Below are 17,974 nucleotides of genomic sequence, written 5' to 3'. Positions count from 1 at the left end.
TGTATCACTTTTTTTCCAATTGTTGTCTAATTATTGTCGAGTATCATTTTTATTCATTATTTTTGTATACTTGAAATAATATTTGTCGCTATTCTATATCAACTGCTGGAGAGTCGAGCTTCACATGACTCTGACGGTCGTTTCCGTTCTTACTTGAGTAAATCCATGCTTGATAGGGAGTATCATTGAAAGGAAAGATTGATTTTACATACTGGAATTCCTGCATGCTAACAAAAATGCTGAAATGTTTATTACAGTACTTACATTCTGTAACTGTTGCATGAACCCATAACTGTACTGAGTTATATTGTCTGCCAGTTTTTATTTTATTTTACATTTTCTGACATTATTTATGAAGTTCTAAAATTTCACAGTTTTTTGTTTCGTATCTCGCATGTCTAACAGACAAACTACTGCTGTATGGTTAATATTTTGCTTCAAGACAAAAATCACCACTAAAGTGATAGACGCATGCTCGCTGAAAGAGTACCTTTACCGACGCACCTCTATGCTTCCTTTTCGGTAGAATTGTTTTCGTCTACTCTCAGGTTTCGGCTTGTGTTCTTTCCATGATCAATTTTCTTCAATCTTATTAAAAGTGCTTTTACTTTAATACAACGATGTTTTCAAACTTTTCCTCTATTTGTTATTATTATTATTATTATTTTATATGTTTATGCCAATAAGGCACTTCCGTAAAATCATTTTTAATATTTATTTCAATTACTATTTGTTAAATATAAATAAAAAATACGTAGTCAATAATATAATTTCTGTCACACAAATGCAACATCAAGCTTGATTATATAGGTCACTTACTCTCGGAGGTCATTCTAATACCGTGAGGATTTATGAATGAGATGCAGAAGTATGTTGTTTACCTGACATTTAGCCATAGGACACTAATCTGTCTCATTATTTACTCCCAAAGTCTCACCTTTATGTTCTTAAATCACAACATTAAAATATCGTTACGACTTTATGAATGTGCTTACCGAAATTAATGAATAAATCGAAGTTCATATAATCCGATTTTTCTGACAGATGTTATGGCCGTTTGAATATGGTTATTATTTACGATGCTACGGTGCTATTTTTGTTTGAAATCTCATGATGTATATAGTATTAAGGAATGTCTATTATTTCACGAGCATCTATTGCCATTATTGAAATAGCATTCACACGGAGAGAACCAGTGACCCACTCAGCAAACTTAAATTATAGGTAAGTTGCTATATTTTCTGCACATATCTGAAGATTTTATTTATTTGTTTGATCTTTTTATAGCTCTTTTTTTTTAATGCTCGAAATTAATTTCTTTTAATCGAAAGTATTATGTATTTGATGTTTGTGCGTTTCTGTTAAGGCGGCTAAATTGACAAAGTTCTTCTTGTCCCATGGCAAGCAAGTGCTTCGAACTGATATACTTCATATTTCTTACGGACCTGTAGAGGCTTTGATCCTTTACTGCATTTTATATTGAACACACGTGTTTCAGCGATGGTAAGGGAAAGGTTATTAAGGTTTGTACCATGTAATCTGCCACATGTCTCCACTTTTTTATGGCAAAATATCAACACTCCTGTTAATACTAAGCAAATTACATGAGTTTTTTGCAAGATAATTGTTGGAAAAAAATTATAGGTAGGCGAAAGGAGAAATATATGTAAATGAAATTATGATTTTACAAGACTAAGTGGTATATAAGTTGATGAAGGAGGATGACAATTCTTGATTTTATTTTTTCCAATTTTTTTCTTTTTGTTTGTTTTACATTTATGATTTTCTTGCGCCCTTGTCTTCTCATTCACTCGTTGCATAAGTTTTTAGTATCTAATCAATTTACTATTGTATTTTAAAGTATTCTGATTCCAAACCCATATACGTCGAATAGCTATTATATAAATACGTTAATTATCTTGGTGCATTTTTTGTTGTAATTTTGAAAATTACTTGTTTTGTCTGTGAAATGTAACTTAATAAGATAACCACAATATATTACACGTGCACTGGAATCATGAATTCACCCTGGGTAATACGGAAAAGTCCTTATTGGACCGGAATTATCTCCTATACATGTATGTTTCACGTATTTGTGTGTTAATATCCTAGATAATTAGCTTCTCAAAACTGCTTGTTGTATAAAATATTCTGCCAATTAGCTGATATCTCTGGTAGCCAGTATACATGTAACAATAATCAATCCATTTAAGGGAGGTTGAGATTGTAAAGGGAGTATGCTAAACGCAATTTATTGCCGTGTAATATAAAGTAATTTTGATAGAGGTTAATAGGTCTGCGGAAGAGATTGAGTTTCTGTTGAATCAAATGTATTACTTATGATAAATGCCGTGGCTTCCTATATGACAGAAACGGAACGGACTGAGGATTGATGATGTAAAGAAAATCCATGTTGATTTAAAGTAGTAAATTTTTTCTTCTTCTTTTTTCTTTTTCTTCTTCTTCTTTTGATCCTGGCTCTGAATATGTCTCTAGAAATTTAAGATTTGTTAATCAGTGATATTGATAAATTTAAGTGGGTGTACGCTTTCGCCGCGCCTGAAGACGACAGCCGTTGCAAATGTATAACATAGTCGATCGGCTGTATTTTTTTATTAAATAGATATTAATAGATAATCTCAAGTTTTTTTTTTATTTAAAAATGATTTTATTGCTATATGGAGTAGGTGGTTATAACAGTTATTAATAATCTTCTAACTTGCTTAGCCTTTCGTTTTATTTGAATAACAATCAAGTGGATATTACGAATTTATATATAGGTACTTTGTCACTTTACGGCTGAATATAAGCCGCTTTTATATAGCAGTTAATATGGGCTCTTTGATAGCAGTTATTATTTACGACACCGAGGGGTTCTCGAACAGATTTTTGATATTAGAGGTAAACAAATAGTAAATAGACCGAATGTTACTTTTGGGCACGGATTCAATGAAGGGCGTGTCGGTTGTGCGTCCCTTTAAATGGGAAGCAAAATTTCTACCTCAGAAAATATCTTCATCGCTTCGTTGCCTTAAATTCTATTTATCCTCCCCCATCTGAAATCCTGGAACCGCCCATGCATTACTTTTTTACACAATCATGTCATGCAATCCAGTTTATGATTCATCTCGTAGATGATTTGAATACCGCTCAATTTACTACGATAGTGAAACACTTTACCGATTGTAGTCTAACATTACTAAGGACACAGCTTAAACTTTATATGATGTTGTGAAATTGAAATACTATCAGATTATCACATGACATATACAAAAGTGGTAAAGTGATATAAATAAGTCTTCAAGAGAGCAACTATATGGTTCATGTAAATTGGAATATTCCCTTGAAGAATATCTTCCAGAAACTACTAGAATTTGAATAACTAAATTACGTATGTCAAATCTACATCCCCCAATAGAAATTGGAAGATGGTTAAATATACCGAGACAAGAAAGATTGTGTACTTTGTGTAAGAATGGATTAGGGGATGAATATCATATTTTATTTATATGCAACAATAGTGTAGTTACAGAATTCAGGAGCAAACTTATATACAGTATCTAAGAATGGATAAATTTACAAAAAATACTTACCTAGTGTCATATTGATGTTTACAAAAAACTCTCTTTTTATAAGAAAAATCAGTCAATTATTGTCTTAGTGTGGTAATACTAACGGTGGCATCATGTATTTCGTTATCACACAATGCGGAAGAACGAAATGTTCCTAAGTATAAATCTTTAACATTCAGACAGAAGGTAATTCATGCATGTCAAAATCCCTACCAATTCAATTTTATTCCTTTTTCAGAAACAGTTACTGATCATATAACCAGTTTAAGTTTTTCATTTGGATGTTGCGCTTTTGAGATAAATATTACACGTGTATATAGATTGTATATGAAGTTGGCTCTTTGCGAGAGTTATCGTTCTTTTAATTTCGTTTGATTTGGCTGATTTTAGTTGAAGATAACTTAAGATTTTTTTCAACAGATCTGAATACAGAAATAAATATTGTTATGTAAATATATAACATATGTAGATTGAAAAAGCATTGTTTGTTCGGTGGGTTTTTTTAACACCATGAATCACTTTACTATTGGCAGTGTCTGAATTTTATGTGGACTGATACTTTAAGAATGTTAAGTTTTATATTCAAAACTTGAAGACTTATCTTTAAACAATCCTAATTTCGGAGATTTGATACATCGCATCTACCCAAAAGAACTTGAGATAAAGGATACTACAGACACTGTGAAGTCAGCCTCTTATCTTGACCTACACTTAGAAATCGATGGTAAAGGAAAACTATTGACCAAACTTTACGACAAACGTGATGACTTTTCATTCAGAATTGTCAACTTTCCTTTCATCTGTGGCAACATCCCTTCGGCTCCTGCGTATGGAGTGTTCATATCACAACTCATACGTTATGCCAGAGCTTGCCGAAACTACGCAGACTTTTTGTATCGCGCTAGAACTCTAACAAATAAGCTTCTGGAACAGGGTTATGTTGCTACAAGATTGAAGTAATCACTACAGAAGTTTTATGGTGGTCATCATGAACTCGTGGATCGTTACGGTGTATCCATCAACACAATGAAAACTGATTTTGGTTCCCTTGATTACTCTTGCCATGACGATGACTCGTTCTGAGCAAATAATTATGTTTAAACTAATACTTTCCGGTTGAAAACTGTCAGAGTTTAGCATTTATCTCGCGGAAGTATCAATGGAGCATGCTCAGAAGTCTAGTGAGACAATGTTGCGGTTCATCGCACATTTTTTTATGATTTATTTTTTTACCGAACTGTTGCTGTTATTTGAAATCGAATTTTACAACACTGATCGATCTATTCTAATATGGAAAACTTATGTAGGAATTTAAAAAAAACTAGATTGATTAATATATTAATCGTGTTTTTATCAACATATCGTGAAATTCATCATAGGAATTTATAATAGGCTAATATTTAAGTTGAAAAAAAAATACAGATTATACTGGTATACAAACAGTTTAACTACATGTACGTGTAGGATCAATACAGTGTGTGCATGTAACTTGATATTCGTTTATTGAACTTGTGATCGTTTTGTTATTCTTGTCAATATGCAGTTCTATCAAATTCTAACTCACTTACTCCCTCCCTCCCAGATTCTCTTTTGCTTCAGTGCATACGTTTTTATGAAGGGATTTTGATAATGATTATATATGGTGTGCGTATAAGGTTCTCAGTCATTATTTTCAGAACTCGTTTAAATGACCTATCTCAAAGTTGCGCCATCTGTGTCTTATGGATGTGATTTGTCTCCCTTTCGTTCAAAAGAAATATCGAGCACTATTGATAAATCTCAACAGGACTAATGGCATTTGTTTTTGTTTTATTTTAATTTGGGGGTGCAAACACCAAATTTGAAATAAAAACAGGCCTAGACTAGATCCAGGATGGATATTCATTAACGAATGTAACTCGTGGATAAGAAAGACAAGACCGTACCTACGACGAAAATGAATTTACACGTACAAATAATTACTGGAAGCATAAGCTTGAAAAAAATCGTATCCAAATAATACAAGGCGTAAAGCTTAAAAGCAAAAATATGAACAAATCGCTTTATATATGGGTTACACTCGTTGCTACCGGGAAGGTACAATATAATTGTTTTAGCAGATCAAAATAGTGACACGTACATAGTATATATGGTAATTATCTATCAACTGAACAAAAGGCCTGTCCAATTATACAACATTAATTGTCCCATTAGCATATATCATTGTATTTGTTGTGAATCTTCCAAAGAACAACCATGGGGAAATTTAGTTTCGTATATTAGTAGTGTTACATGATGTGATTTTGGTTTGGATTCACAAACCAACTGGACGGATGTCTCTCGTATAAGGTTTGCTTTTTTTTAATACCATATAAACTAACCGACGCTTCTATGTACGCGTTTATCTTTGATTGTCAGTCATAATTTTCGAGTCGTTTAGTCATTCTATACGATGAAGACAGAATTTTCTACTCGTTTTTTTCTTCTCTGGGGGCGGGGGGATGCTGGTATTTTATGTTGAGTTAGAATGTAAAGTTTTTTTTCAGCAGCAGCCGCAGTTAAAAAAAATATTTGAAAATCTACATTTTTAATTGATGGGGGAATTTCAAATCATATTTTTTGTCCATGGCTAAGTAAATAATTGTTGTGCTCAAATTTTGAAATAATCCTTTTTTGTTCAAAAATAATCCCAGGCCCCCTCCCCCTTAGTATAAAAATGGTCGGGGCCTTAGTCAATCTATACCATGACAGAATTTTCCTTCTATTATTTGAACATAAGAACCTCTGTGTTTTCTGGAGGGAAAAAAGATGGCATTCCTCCTACCAGTGAACACCAATTCCTTACTCAAGTTTTAATGGAACCCGTGCAGCATATTCGGGTTTAGTTATCGATTTTTTTTTTTCATGTGGTTTCTGTATTTTGTGTTTGTTGTTTGTTTGCTGTCTCAGTTTTCTTTGTTTCGTCCGCGTTCCTTGAATTTTCAAGTTCTATGCACTTCATCTTTGCTGCCAATGAATTTAATTTCACATACTACGTAATGTATCATTCGGCTTGAAAAGACATACACTATATATCAAAATTAAACCAAACAGAAACTACTAATATCTCCAATAATATATAGGGACGATAAAACATGAACCAAAAGATAGAACGAAGATGAGCCATATGATGTGACAGTGTGTCCTTAGATCGAACAGAACTAAATATATATTTCAAGTCATCATTGTACTCATTCCGTTACGTAATAAAGAGAAGATGAAATGTACTTGATTCGTTGAAGGGAACCAATTTACACAAACACGTAGTTGATAGGGGGGGAATAAAGTGATGCACAAGTATTCATATCTGTTTGTCTATCAGTTTGTAATCCATGTACATATTATTCATAAAGGGCTGTATTTGATATTCTTGATTGGTGATGATTCGTGCTACTGGAACCACAAAACTCGCTGTAATATATCACCAGCTGAAATATCAATTCAGAAGAAATCCTGCTACACACATGTAGATACAACATTGAAGGATATTATGATCAATCCTAAACACTTCAATTTATCAAAATATCAGTTTGAATCCCTCTCAAAGCAATCTTTATTTACATGTTAATACGAAAATAATATTTCGTTCTTCATCCTAACTTCCTCTTTACGATAAAACTAATAATAAATGTCAATCTTCAGATTAACTTCATTACAACTTTGTAAAGAACTCCGTGACGTGTTTGTTACTTTGAAAACATACATATATGACTGGTGTCTTCAGATGATACTATGATATATGCTTAACGCCAAAATGTCTAACATGTTACCTGAATTCATCATTGTATTACCAATAACAGTTATAATTATTTTGGTCATAACTGGTTTACATGTATTTTTATACGGCACACTTAAATGACTTTAAAACCACTGTAAAGCCTTACACAGAGGTTGAAAATACAGCAATGAGTTATATTTGTTATAGTTAGTAATAGGCGTATATAAGGTGTGGTCAAGTTCAATGCCTTTTGTCGTTGTTGGCGAATACCTTATGCCTTTAATAGTTTGAAATTGTAGCAAGGTTTGTAGAAAAACGAAGTTCCATATCTGAAATATATATGATATATAATCCGGTGATACGAGGAATATTTCTTGAAATCCAAAGACTTGTAGTAAAGCCCCACGGCCATCGGCTGTAACCAGTTTTATGGACAATCCAGTAAACAAACTGTTGCTAATTATAACCTGTTATGAAGTATAAATGACCAATGTGTCACCGACAATAATGTCTTATTTCTGTTTCAGATTGACAATTTTGATAGGGCGGTTTTGTTTTGACGTAACCGTTTATATTGGAATGAAGTAGGAGTGTTTATCGAGGCGGAAGTATGGTAAGATCATTTTGCGTGTGCCGTGGTATTGATATGTAATTCACAATTTTGCAAATCTGATTAAAATAATAAATTGTTACACACAAGCTAAGATAATCACTAAAGTACTTAAAACTATATATACCTATATATTTAAAAATAATCATTCATTAGATATTAAAGAAATAAATCCTCATCTTCAAAAACGTTGACGAAATAGTTTTATCTATGCTGTCAAAAAAATACCAGCTTTATGACTGAGGGTATAAATACATAGTGTGGTCACTATTAAAGATGGTAAATCGGTAAAATCAAGATCCGGAAAATCATTAATCATAAATTCAAGAGTCAAGTTCGCCAGGCTTTCTTGTTAATGGTCAAACGCTAAGTATTCCAGTAAAAAGGGTTCTGTTTTCTCATAGCATCTAGATTACACAACGGGCATTTCGCTGATACGCTTTAAAATAGCCCTTGTTAATAATTAAAGTCAATAAAAAGGTCATCAATCAACCCTCAAATACTTTGACGCTCCAAAATTTGCCAGCAGCACTAAAGAAAAAATGTGTTGTCCAAAAAAGGAAAGTTTACTTTCAGTCCGTTACATGTATGTATCAAATGAAGTATTAACGACGGGCTCGTCAGAGTATTCTTATCGTAAAAAATAATATTGCTGATAAATGGATTGTTCGGTGCAAATATCCCATGTCCTGTTGCGTCCAATTTTTTTAAAAGAACACAAAAAGTCATCAAAGATTTGTAATACAATTAAAACCGGAACAGAAAGAAATTGTATTTTGTATCGGAAAAATACTGCAACAGAACAACAACAAGCAAACTGTATTAAACAATCGTTTCAGGTTGAAGAACATCAGTATGACCATTCAGAAGAATGTGATAAACTGTATATTTAGAGGATACTTAAATCAAAAAGTCCTTGTGTTCTTAACCTTTTTTCTGACCGGAGTTGTAATATTATCATCAAGACATGGTAAGTAATATAAAAAAAAAGTATTTGAAAACGGTATATATACTATCCTTAGTTTTTTTCTGTAGACATATTTTTTTTAGATTTTACAACAATAAAAGATTATGTTTATTTAAAGTAAGAATTGTTATACATGAAAATCAGGCAAAATATTAATACATGTGTATGTCAAACGGAATTATACGGAATATAAATATAACAAAAACTTTAATATTTGCAAACATTTAAATGCAATTGTTTAAAAGAATAACTTGATAAATAGCGATCTATGTATTTTGGTTTTTTTTGGAGAAGGGACAGTTAATGTAATTTTTCAAAACAAATCAAGATCCACGGAAATATATTGAAAACTAGCGCATTTTTTTATTACTATTTGGGCTCCCAAAACGAAGTTTAGGAACTTTGTTGATTTCGCTCTGTTTCTTCCGCTCCTAAATTGTGTCTGACCGGGATCTTAGAAACTGTAAGGCGGAGTCTCAAGAAACTTCGTACATATATGCGGTACTACCCGAAGTTGTCTAAGCGTATCGTACGATATGTTGTTCGTTACCATTGAAACCGACTTTCCCCTAAGAATTTAAAACTCTGATATGGATGAAATTTGGTTTTAATGGAAAAAATAACATTAGAGCAAAAATTTTTATGTTTCAAGAAAATTCACAAGTGGCCATTGTCATGGCAATTGATTTTCCCACCAAAATTTCAAAAATCTTCCAATTGGCTGAAATTTATTTTTGTTTGGAATCACAAATGAGGCTGGTTATGGGTGCCCTTCATGATTCTTCAGATCATAATCATCTCTTATTTTTGTACTCAGATGATCAATTATCACTCGAAAACTAATTTAATTATCCATATAGGGTTAACGTTGATCTTCTAAAAGAGTCCCTATGATACATTTAGATCAGACCATTCTGACTGGCATCTCTGTAGTAATGGCGACGATAGACCAGTTGATGTTCGGAATTGACAATTAAGCATTTGAGGATTTACTTGTATATCAAGGCCACAAAGCGACTAAAAATTCACGAACCTTTGTTCTCAAACTCATCTAAAATATGGATGCACGAACCAGGTACACCGGTAGGGTTAGGTTCCCTTATATAACGAATAATACATCGTCATGTCCTATGATACATACAAGCAGAAAATTATGATTGTCATCACAGCGGGGCATATATAAATAAATAAAAAAGGACATTAAACGCCATATATTCCTTTCATTTCCTAGCAGCCTATACCATAGATACACATGAATATAATTTACTGAATTATCAAACTTAACGGAAGGTAAACACACCCACCTGTCCTTCTGACTTAAACTAATTGCTAAACGGCAATATTTCAGGACAGAAAATACAACTTCTTCAGATTGGTAGTACCGCAATTCATGAGAATGATCTTTCCAAGATAGTTACAACACAATCTGACTTATCTACTAACAACCATGGAGGAAAGAAACTCTTTTCAACCAGAATTGAGACCACACCAAGAGTTGACAAATCTACCTACACTCCACACAAGGTTTCAAGTTCTAAAGATCCGTTAACCGGAAGTAAACCGGGCGATGCACATTTTATAAACTTCCAGGATATAGTCAATTATAATGTTAACAAGATTTCGTCTGGTAACTTTAGAGGACGTTATCCTCTCATTGATAACACTTCAAATTATCGAACGAGTAGTTTTAATCACAGACCTCCCAGCACCGAAGTACCAAGCCCAAATAATAGAGCGAGAAAACCAAAAACGAACCAAACCATGATCTTGTTAGTGACCTACTTAAGGAGTGGGTCAACTTTTACAGCTGATTTGATACAGCAATCTTCAGACATATTCTACCTGTACGAACCGTTGAAACCTTACCTGAGAGGACAAAATTATTTCACGTTGAATTCTGTCTGTCACGTGATCAACGGGACTTGCAGGTTAGTACTAAAAGAAAAATCAAAGTACTCATGTACGGAATCAATTTATATCGATCGTTTGATTACGAAGGGCGTTACAAAACACATACACCCGTGCAGGTCCGGGTGTTAAAAGAATAGGCCTGCAGCAGCGCTAAGCTTGTCTTATAAGGCGACTAAATAGTGCTCAGAAACCTAGCCGGGGGCTAGGCGCTCTGCCCACAGAGCAACTGGGATGTGTGTCCCAGGTGGTGGAATGGGGTACCCCTGGCATGTTACATGCTGGGGTTGTCAGGCTATAATACGGAAAACCTGACCGCAAACCATATTGGTGCACCGTGTTGGGAAAGATGCCACGTTCATTGCACGTTAAAGAACCCTGCTGTGGTATTCGATAGGAGTAGGAACCTTTGCGGTCCGCCACAGGAGGCTAAATTGCCCGACCTTACCCATCCCCCCTTTTTCCGGTGGCAATCGAAGTTTGTCGACCCTATTGTCCTTGTGTCCCATCCTTTTTTTTTCATTTCATGTTCATTTTATTATCCATTTCATGTTCATCGTCTGAATATAGCTGAAATATTGCTGCTCGGACGTTAAACCCCAACAAACAAACAAACACACCAATTTCATAATGCATCGTAGCAGTGCGCAAATTTGCATAATATTTAGGTTCGATGTCGGTTTACATGGAACACCTAGATGAATGAACACAAAACTGTCCGACATACTGCGTAATTGAACTACAAACTACCGGTTGGCCTTTCCTAGTTTCGAAATATTTTCAAGTCGAAATTTAATTTATCGACTTCCAGGTTGAAACTGTTTGTCAAATCATTCAAACTTAAGCCGACACAATCATTGACATAAATTATGTCGTTAGATACATGTCCCTCTTAACTTGCTACATTTCTCAGTTGATAAGCTATATAGCTCAAGTCCTACAAGTTATCGTATAGACACCTGCTTGTCATGTAAAAACGTTTAGTTTCTGGGCATCTATTTCCAGACACGCATACATTTACATAAACGCCAAAGTCTTAGAATACAATTTCAACAATTATGTGTGGTGCAGGCAACACTACCTAAAAAGTTCCTACTTTTAAGGCTCTGGAGCACATTGGGCACCTGCAGCTCCATTATCATGCCCAAAATAGCCCAACAGCATGATTATTGCGAAAAAAGCAATTTCACCAGACCACAGACTGACGCCATTCCCGAGAAATACTTTATCGAAATTCCTATGCCATCGTCTTAGCAAAATTTTATTTTAATTTGTCATCTCGGGGTTTCCGATGTCACGAGGCGGTAACCTTAATAAAATACACGATACAGTGAGCGATACATCAGGATGGTTTCGGGGGTTATGCTTCTCGTTTATAAAACATTTGGCAGACAAATGAGTGGCAAATGATAGCATGGACCCCCATTCTTTATATAAGTTTCTTGATCGGATCCACTGTCCCCTTTTTTGTAAATATTTGGATCCGTAAGGGCCTGCGTGAAATATCAGAAGACATCTTCAGCATTCCGACTATTTATAGCCTCGCAGGGTTTTCATTATATTATGCGTCTAAAAATAAATAGACAACTTGAATAGAGCGACAGTGAAAGACTGATTGCATATAGAAATAAAAGTTACTGGTAAGTGATTAGATGTTAACTATTTTTAATTGGATCGTTGTTCATATAAATGTACACTACTAATTAATTAGCATATTAAGTTCACAGTAAAAGTTGTTTATTGGGTTTGTTTGTTGGCATGATTAACATATAATTAAGTTTGATATATTAGAAATACCTATAAAATGGACCTAACTATTTGCATTTGAAACTAAATGGGGTATGTCGATGGGACTATTTCCCTGCGGTAGTGTAAGATAATTTCAGATGCTATCAGGCTTTACAAATCTAAAGGCTCTGGCGACTGCTATATCAATTCTGATCTTCGCTCTAAATTGATAAAAAGATTCTGTCTGTCGCTTGAACATCGGGACTTGCATAGTGTCGAAGGACAACTGTCACGACGTATTTCCCAAATGAATCAGATTTTTATTTGTATCGAAAGACGCATCGAAGTTAAAATTACATAACCATCACGGGAATCGAGTAATAAACTAAATTGATGTTAACTATCACCTTACAAAGTGAGCTTATGGTTACTCACAAATAGGTAAATTAAGATAACTGTTCAAAATCAATACTACTTAGTGTTTTAGTGGCTATTAGCCCATTTTTGCCCACATCTTGCATGAAATTATTTTTAAAAATCCAAAGGGGGTGATCACCTCCGTCATTCCTCTGATCCGGCCGCCATTTGCATATCGTATATTTAACCAATTTGTACTTCATTTTCAGAAAACAGTCTGGAGGCCGTGAAAATATTGACAACATTTTAGATGACGTCTCCAAGTTCTATAAATGTGATTTGTTAAATGTTCCTTTTTCATATTTTCGTTTCTCAAACAAAAGTAGTACAATGTTGGACTACGACCGATGTAGACATTACAAAACACAGTACAGGTGCCTCAAAGAATTTCAGGAAAGGTGCAAGAATTCTAATAGGATGATAAAAACTATCAGAATTAACATGGAAATAGCTGAAAAACTGCTTGAAGAATTCCCTCAAATGAAAATAATTCATTTGGTTCGAGACCCACGAGGGACGTATCAGTCTCGGAAGCGCGGTCAGTTTCTGCGTTTACAGTACAACCTTGAGGCTATTACTAAAAGCAACTGTGATATACTTCTATCGAACCTTAGAACAGGATTTAGATTAAAAGAGCAATATCCTGATAGGGTGGAGACAATATTGTATGAGGCGTTGGCCGAGAGACCGCTGGAAGCAGCTAGAAGTCTATATCGGTTCTTAGGATTAACAGAACCGTTTCAGTTTGAACAGTGGGTACACAATCATACTATGGCCGGGTACAGTAACGGTTACTATGATACCGTTAGACAAAACTCAATAACCACGGCTTATCATTGGAGACGATTTATCAATCTAAAAGTTGTACAATCATTCGATAAAAATTGTCATGACGTGTATAAAATACTTGGTCTGAACAAATTTAACTCTTACACAGAATTGCATAATACGAAACTACCTGTGAGGCACGTAAGTTCGCACCTTTAAAAATTCATATTTAGGATTCAGTCAAAGATAAAGTGATACGCTATATAACGAGTTGTCAAGATAATTTATCAAAAAGGGTAAACACTAGTATTAATATCCTAAGAACTTCACTTTCATTCGTCACTCAAGCAAGTATTTTGATGCCACATGGTGTTTCGAATGAATGAAACCTTTAAGTGAGGTGGTAAAATCTGCTAGTCCTTTCCCTGTTGTTTTCATTTTTATTGCTACTAATATTGCTATTTTGGTCAGTTTATTATCAGAAAACTGTTTGATTTGATAGAAGTAAATCGGCTATTTCTATTGGTTAAGTGCTTTAACGTTGTTTTAGTTCAATATCCTATATACTAACCCAACCTCCGGTAAAACCTCACCTAATTAAAGTGTTGAATATATATCTGTTAGACCCTGTTGTTACCCGTTCCGTGGAAGGAAGTGCTGTTAAGAACTTCTGGGCGTTCGATGTTGCATCTGTCTCTTCATTTCAGATGTTTTTGCAAGAAATTTATTTTTGCTTGAAAATGGCACTGTTCGTATTTTTTTTTTTTTTTTTTTTGTATTCGTTTGTTTTCTTTTGCTCATATTTTATATTGGGGCGGGAGTAATTTTTTTTGTAAGAGGCAATGGGGCTTTTTTTAGGTTTTCTCGGATTTTTTTTAATTAAAAGTTTCTTCATTACTTTCTTGTTTAATCAACCCGATATATATTTTTTTTTCAATACAAAAGAGACAGTTTTATTGAAATTATTTCATCCACACATCACTCGCGCAGATTTTAATCCGACTTATATTTTAGAATTGTCACGGTGATCGTAAATTTGAATATCATAATAATATCAGTTTATATAGTAGAAATCTATAAATTTACGACTCATCATCTGCTGTTTAGGCTATGTCATAGACTTGCTACAAGTACCTCTTTATTATATATATGACATAGAAAAATCTATATAATTAACCTCTCTGATAACACCCCTACTAATTTCTGTGATAATTAGTAGATTTGCTATCAGAGGGATACGTGCAATCAATAAACTTTTTCATATATTCTTTAATATAAAGAGAGTGACATGTAGCAAGTCTAGCTATGTCACAAACTGAACATTTTTGTTTGATATATTTTTTCACGACGTGGGATCATTGTTAATTGTTCACCGGAACAAGTAAATTAGTACATACGGTCATGTTGACAACTGCCGTTTATATTTCCTCTGCTCGTAAGGTAGGTTTCATTGTGTTCAATTTGTGCATCTGTTACTTCTAGACTCGATTAAAATGGTTACATATTTTGATGAGCTTTGCCCAGGCCAAAATTCCTGCTTTTACTGAAGTCTGATAGTTTTGATAAACAATTAACCATAAGAAAATTGCTTCTTTATTGACTATGATTTTCTTCGGAAATGATTAGTTCATTTCCAAGCGGGGCTAAGTGTAGATTAGATGTAAAGCTTTGAAATAGCGAATCTACCCTCACGCAGGAGATTGTTGCTTTGCATGTTGCAAAAATATTCACAGGGTTTAAGCATTATGCATCACATATCCGCAAGCTGTATCCGATGTACTGTACTAATTTACATAAAGGGTGGGGTTCGGCACCGAGTGTGGTGGAGGTGCAAAGCTTTGAAATGATGAATGTACAGTCTCTTTTGAGCAGGAGATTGGTCTCTTTCGGTTCAGTTATGCACGTGTGTACTATCTTTTTGACGAACTTCAAACATTGAAAAGAGGTGAATTATTATCCAACATATTATTAAGGTTGTCCGTCCCTAACAAGGCATATTTTGCATTTTATTTATAGTTAACAGTTGTTGACTGTGCAAGATTGTTGTGATTGCTAATATTTAGTATGCTACCGTTTGATTCATATTGGAATCATTTATTTGTACTTTACATAAAGGGTCTAAGTTAGACTTCTAGTGCGTAGATTTATGTACTATATTTACTTGTTGATCAACCTGTTTATTTATTTATTTGCTATATTTTAAAAATTTTATTTATTTAATTTTTTTTGTAATTATTGGTTACTAATTTTGTACTCTTCCTTTTGTAAGTGAAATTTACACTAAAAAGAAGCTCTAAAAATATCATATATGTTTTACTTGCTCGCAATTACTCTCAGCTGGGATTGTAATTGCCTTTTTTATATAAAATTTTTGACACATCGTTCTACAAAAGTGAACTGATACTGGTTTCCTTGTTTTACCGTAATGCATAAAATCTTGTGTATTGAGTTTAATTTATTTATCATTTGAATTGCAAATAAAATTTGTCAATTTACTGTGTGGTTGTTTTGAATAGTTTTACGGATCTGTGTCACCTCGAGGTTTCTAGTCGACAAGTGGAATGAGATACGGGCTAACCAGGATAGTAACAAATATTCTCCCACTATATACAATGTACAGTGGTAACAGTGCGGGGCAGCCAATCTGCTGATATGAAAATTTATATTATACTTCTGTATATAAAACCAATATATGATAACATTTGGCATTTCAACCCTATTTCATGAAATGTGGTTATTCGACGGATATTGTTTTAATTTTAGTTGACTGTGTTTCATATTAAGGAGGTTGTGTGGGTCTGTACAAGTAATGCACGGTTTTCGCTTGAAGACAGAACAACATTAAAAAAATAAGCTTTATGCTGAACTTGGTCCCGAGAAACTTTATGATGGACGCAAGAAGCATAAATTTCTTTTAAAATAAAATATCGAATGGTCATGCACCAGCATACCTTAGAGAAATGATAGCTCCATTTTACCCTATCGACAACATCCTTATGCTCTGCGGCAACAAGTTGATAATTTTGTTCGTCCTCAGTGCAGGATATGAGTAAAAATAACCGCAATTATTTTTTTTAACCTGCAGCTAGAAGTAATGATAAATGTTGTTCACTTAAACCATTGGATTAAACCATTTCAACACTTTCACACCTTACTTCTACCTTCTATTAAAAATCCTTAATCTCATCTAAACTGAGTTTTTCTGCTCAGTTTTACTTTTTTTATGTTTCTAATCTCACTTATATATATATATATTCTTTTCTTTCACTTTCCTTGAAAATGTTTTCAGACTTAATTCATGCTTAATTATGATACTAATTTAGTCTCTTATTTTACATTTAGGTGCATTGAATATTATGTGTTGTGTACAAATTGTCACGATGAAAAGAAATTAGTATAAACATGGTTGGTCCAAAATTTAAACACTGATTTAAAATTGTCACTTATAATTAAAATTAATATTATTTTATTGGAATAAAATCATTTAACAATAATATATTATTACACACTGTTTGTGTGTTTGTTTGTTGGGGTTTAACACCCGAGCAGCAATATTTCAGCTATATTCAGGCAATGAACATGAAGTGGATGATAAAATGAACATGAAAGTTTACACGCTGTAATCATTTGTAAACAAGTAACAATGCTAAGATGTTGAGTTCGTATTAATCCTCCCTTTACTCTTAACCAATATATATAAATATTGTACCTTGTATTTATGGAGAGGGTTGATATAGGCTTTGCCTGCTACCGGATCCTATTCAGCCTTATACTGAATAAAATATTGTTTATTCCAAAACAACTTGATAACAGATTAATATATATTTTTTACAATTGTTTTGTACAGTTGTTAAGTTGAATAAAATTTAGGCTGAGTTCAATTTTCAGCACAAAATTCAAAATATAATTATTTTGAACTTTTGTCACCCCTTTTTCACCATTACGTGGCGGTACATCACTTAATGTTCAAATAATACTTTATTTTTAGCAGTTGCATTTGGGAAAAATTGTTTGAAAAATCTTCAGGATATTATTGAACATTAAAAGTTGCTGACCCATGCCATATGTCTTCTTACTTATCTTAAACACGAACTATGACACTTGACATTTGCGTTGCTACGTCATTAAAAATGTCTTACGATAGTCTTACAAATAAACCCAAATTTCCGTATCAAATCTTACACGAGTGCTTTTACAAATTACACTGTCATTGCAGTTATGATGATTTTGTCGTTGCAATGCTAATCCTGCTCATAGTTTTAGCCGTT

General features: G+C 33.6%; 1 protein-coding gene across 2 annotated transcripts; it reads left to right on the top strand.

Annotated features, from left to right (window-relative positions):
* Positions 1-1,154: 1,154 nt before the first annotated feature.
* On the top strand, positions 1,155-16,307 carry LOC148611229 (carbohydrate sulfotransferase 1-like). 2 transcript variants are annotated; one of them, XM_088591541.1, is made up of 5 exons: positions 1,155-1,224; positions 7,836-7,921; positions 8,758-8,888; positions 10,234-10,813; positions 13,148-16,307. In XM_088591541.1, exons 3-5 carry the CDS (start codon positions 8,774-8,776, stop codon positions 13,923-13,925), a joined length of 1,473 nt encoding a protein of 490 aa, XP_088447667.1. In that variant the 5' UTR covers positions 1,155-1,224; positions 7,836-7,921; positions 8,758-8,773; the 3' UTR covers positions 13,926-16,307. The 2 variants fall into 2 exon arrangements, with proteins under 2 accessions (XP_088447667.1, XP_088447666.1); XM_088591540.1 differs by lacking the exon at positions 1,155-1,224 and adding an exon at positions 5,331-5,900.
* The last annotated feature ends 1,667 nt before the right edge of the window (positions 16,308-17,974 follow it).

This window comes from Perna viridis, chromosome 7 (assembly GCF_037379345.1).
Source record: "Perna viridis isolate PV_CMFRI_1.1 ecotype Kerala chromosome 7, ASM3737934v1, whole genome shotgun sequence".
NCBI lineage: Eukaryota > Metazoa > Mollusca > Bivalvia > Mytilida > Mytilidae > Perna > Perna viridis.
This window is presented reverse-complemented; position numbering and strand designations above follow the sequence as displayed.

Bases quoted from the DNA above. Each gene is read 5' to 3' on its own strand.
- LOC148611229 (XM_088591541.1), top strand. From the start codon at position 8,774: ATGACCATTCAGAAGAATGTGATAAACTGTATATTTAGAGGATACTTA. The intron at 8,889-10,233 runs GTAAGTAATATA...GCAATATTTCAG, and splicing joins AATATTATCATCAAGACATG to GACAGAAAATACAACTTCTT. The intron at 10,814-13,147 runs GTTAGTACTAAA...CTTCATTTTCAG, and splicing joins GTGATCAACGGGACTTGCAG to AAAACAGTCTGGAGGCCGTG.